This window comes from Myotis davidii, unplaced genomic scaffold (genome assembly GCF_000327345.1).
Source record: "Myotis davidii unplaced genomic scaffold, ASM32734v1 scaffold1476, whole genome shotgun sequence".
Lineage (NCBI taxonomy): Eukaryota > Metazoa > Chordata > Mammalia > Chiroptera > Vespertilionidae > Myotis > Myotis davidii.
This window is the reverse complement of record NW_006287253.1, coordinates 733,749-734,359: the sequence shown is the minus strand read 5'-3', so window position 1 is coordinate 734,359 and position 611 is coordinate 733,749. Positions and strand designations below refer to the sequence as shown.

The following is a 611-nucleotide window of genomic DNA, read 5'->3' as shown; positions in this document are numbered from 1 at the left end:
GCCGGGCGCGGACTCCGCCGAGAGCCTCACGGCAGCCTGGTGCACGCGGGCTCGCAGCCCTCTCACTTTCCCCATGTTTCTGGGAGAGACCCACAGTGGACCGGAAGCCGCAGGGCGCACGAGACGGAGCCTGCAAGAAGATGCCCGGGCGGAAACTGGAGCCCAGTCAGCTGGGTTCCGATATCCTCCCGGCAGTGGCTGCGCAGCCTCTCGGAAGGGGCGGGGCCGAGAATGGGTGTGGCCGCGGAGGGGCGGGGCCTTGTGTCCTAGTCCCGCCCGGTCCCCGCCCCCGGGAACGCCCCGCCTCCCAGGCGGATGCGGTCTAATTGCTGGAATCCAGGCAGCCTCATTGTGATTTGGGCGTGATGAATATGGAGCTGGATGGAGCACGCTTGTTGAAAACACACGAGTGTGTTCACCGCACGGCACTTGTGCCTTTCATACAGCCTCTGAGGGAGAAAACGAATCAGAGGACTCGGTGGGGCCCGCATATTATGAGAAGTGGTGACCTGTCTACAAGGGGAGATCTGAGACTGAATGAATATGGTTGAATCTAAGAGGAGCCCCAATAACCCTTGCCTGAGCGAGACCATTTGTTTTATTAACTGTGA

General features: G+C 60.7%; 1 protein-coding gene across 1 annotated transcript in view; it reads right to left on the bottom strand.

Moving 5' to 3' along the window:
- The window catches only part of LOC102764050 (protein FAM207A-like), a 12,194-nt gene extending 12,007 nt beyond the window's left edge, over positions 1-187 (bottom strand). The window contains exon 1 of the mRNA XM_015560834.1: positions 3-187. Coding sequence (XP_015416320.1) covers positions 3-75 — 73 coding nt within the window. The 5' untranslated portion in view covers positions 76-187. The remainder of the gene's footprint in view (positions 1-2) is intronic.
- Between the last annotated feature and the right edge of the window lie 424 nt (positions 188-611).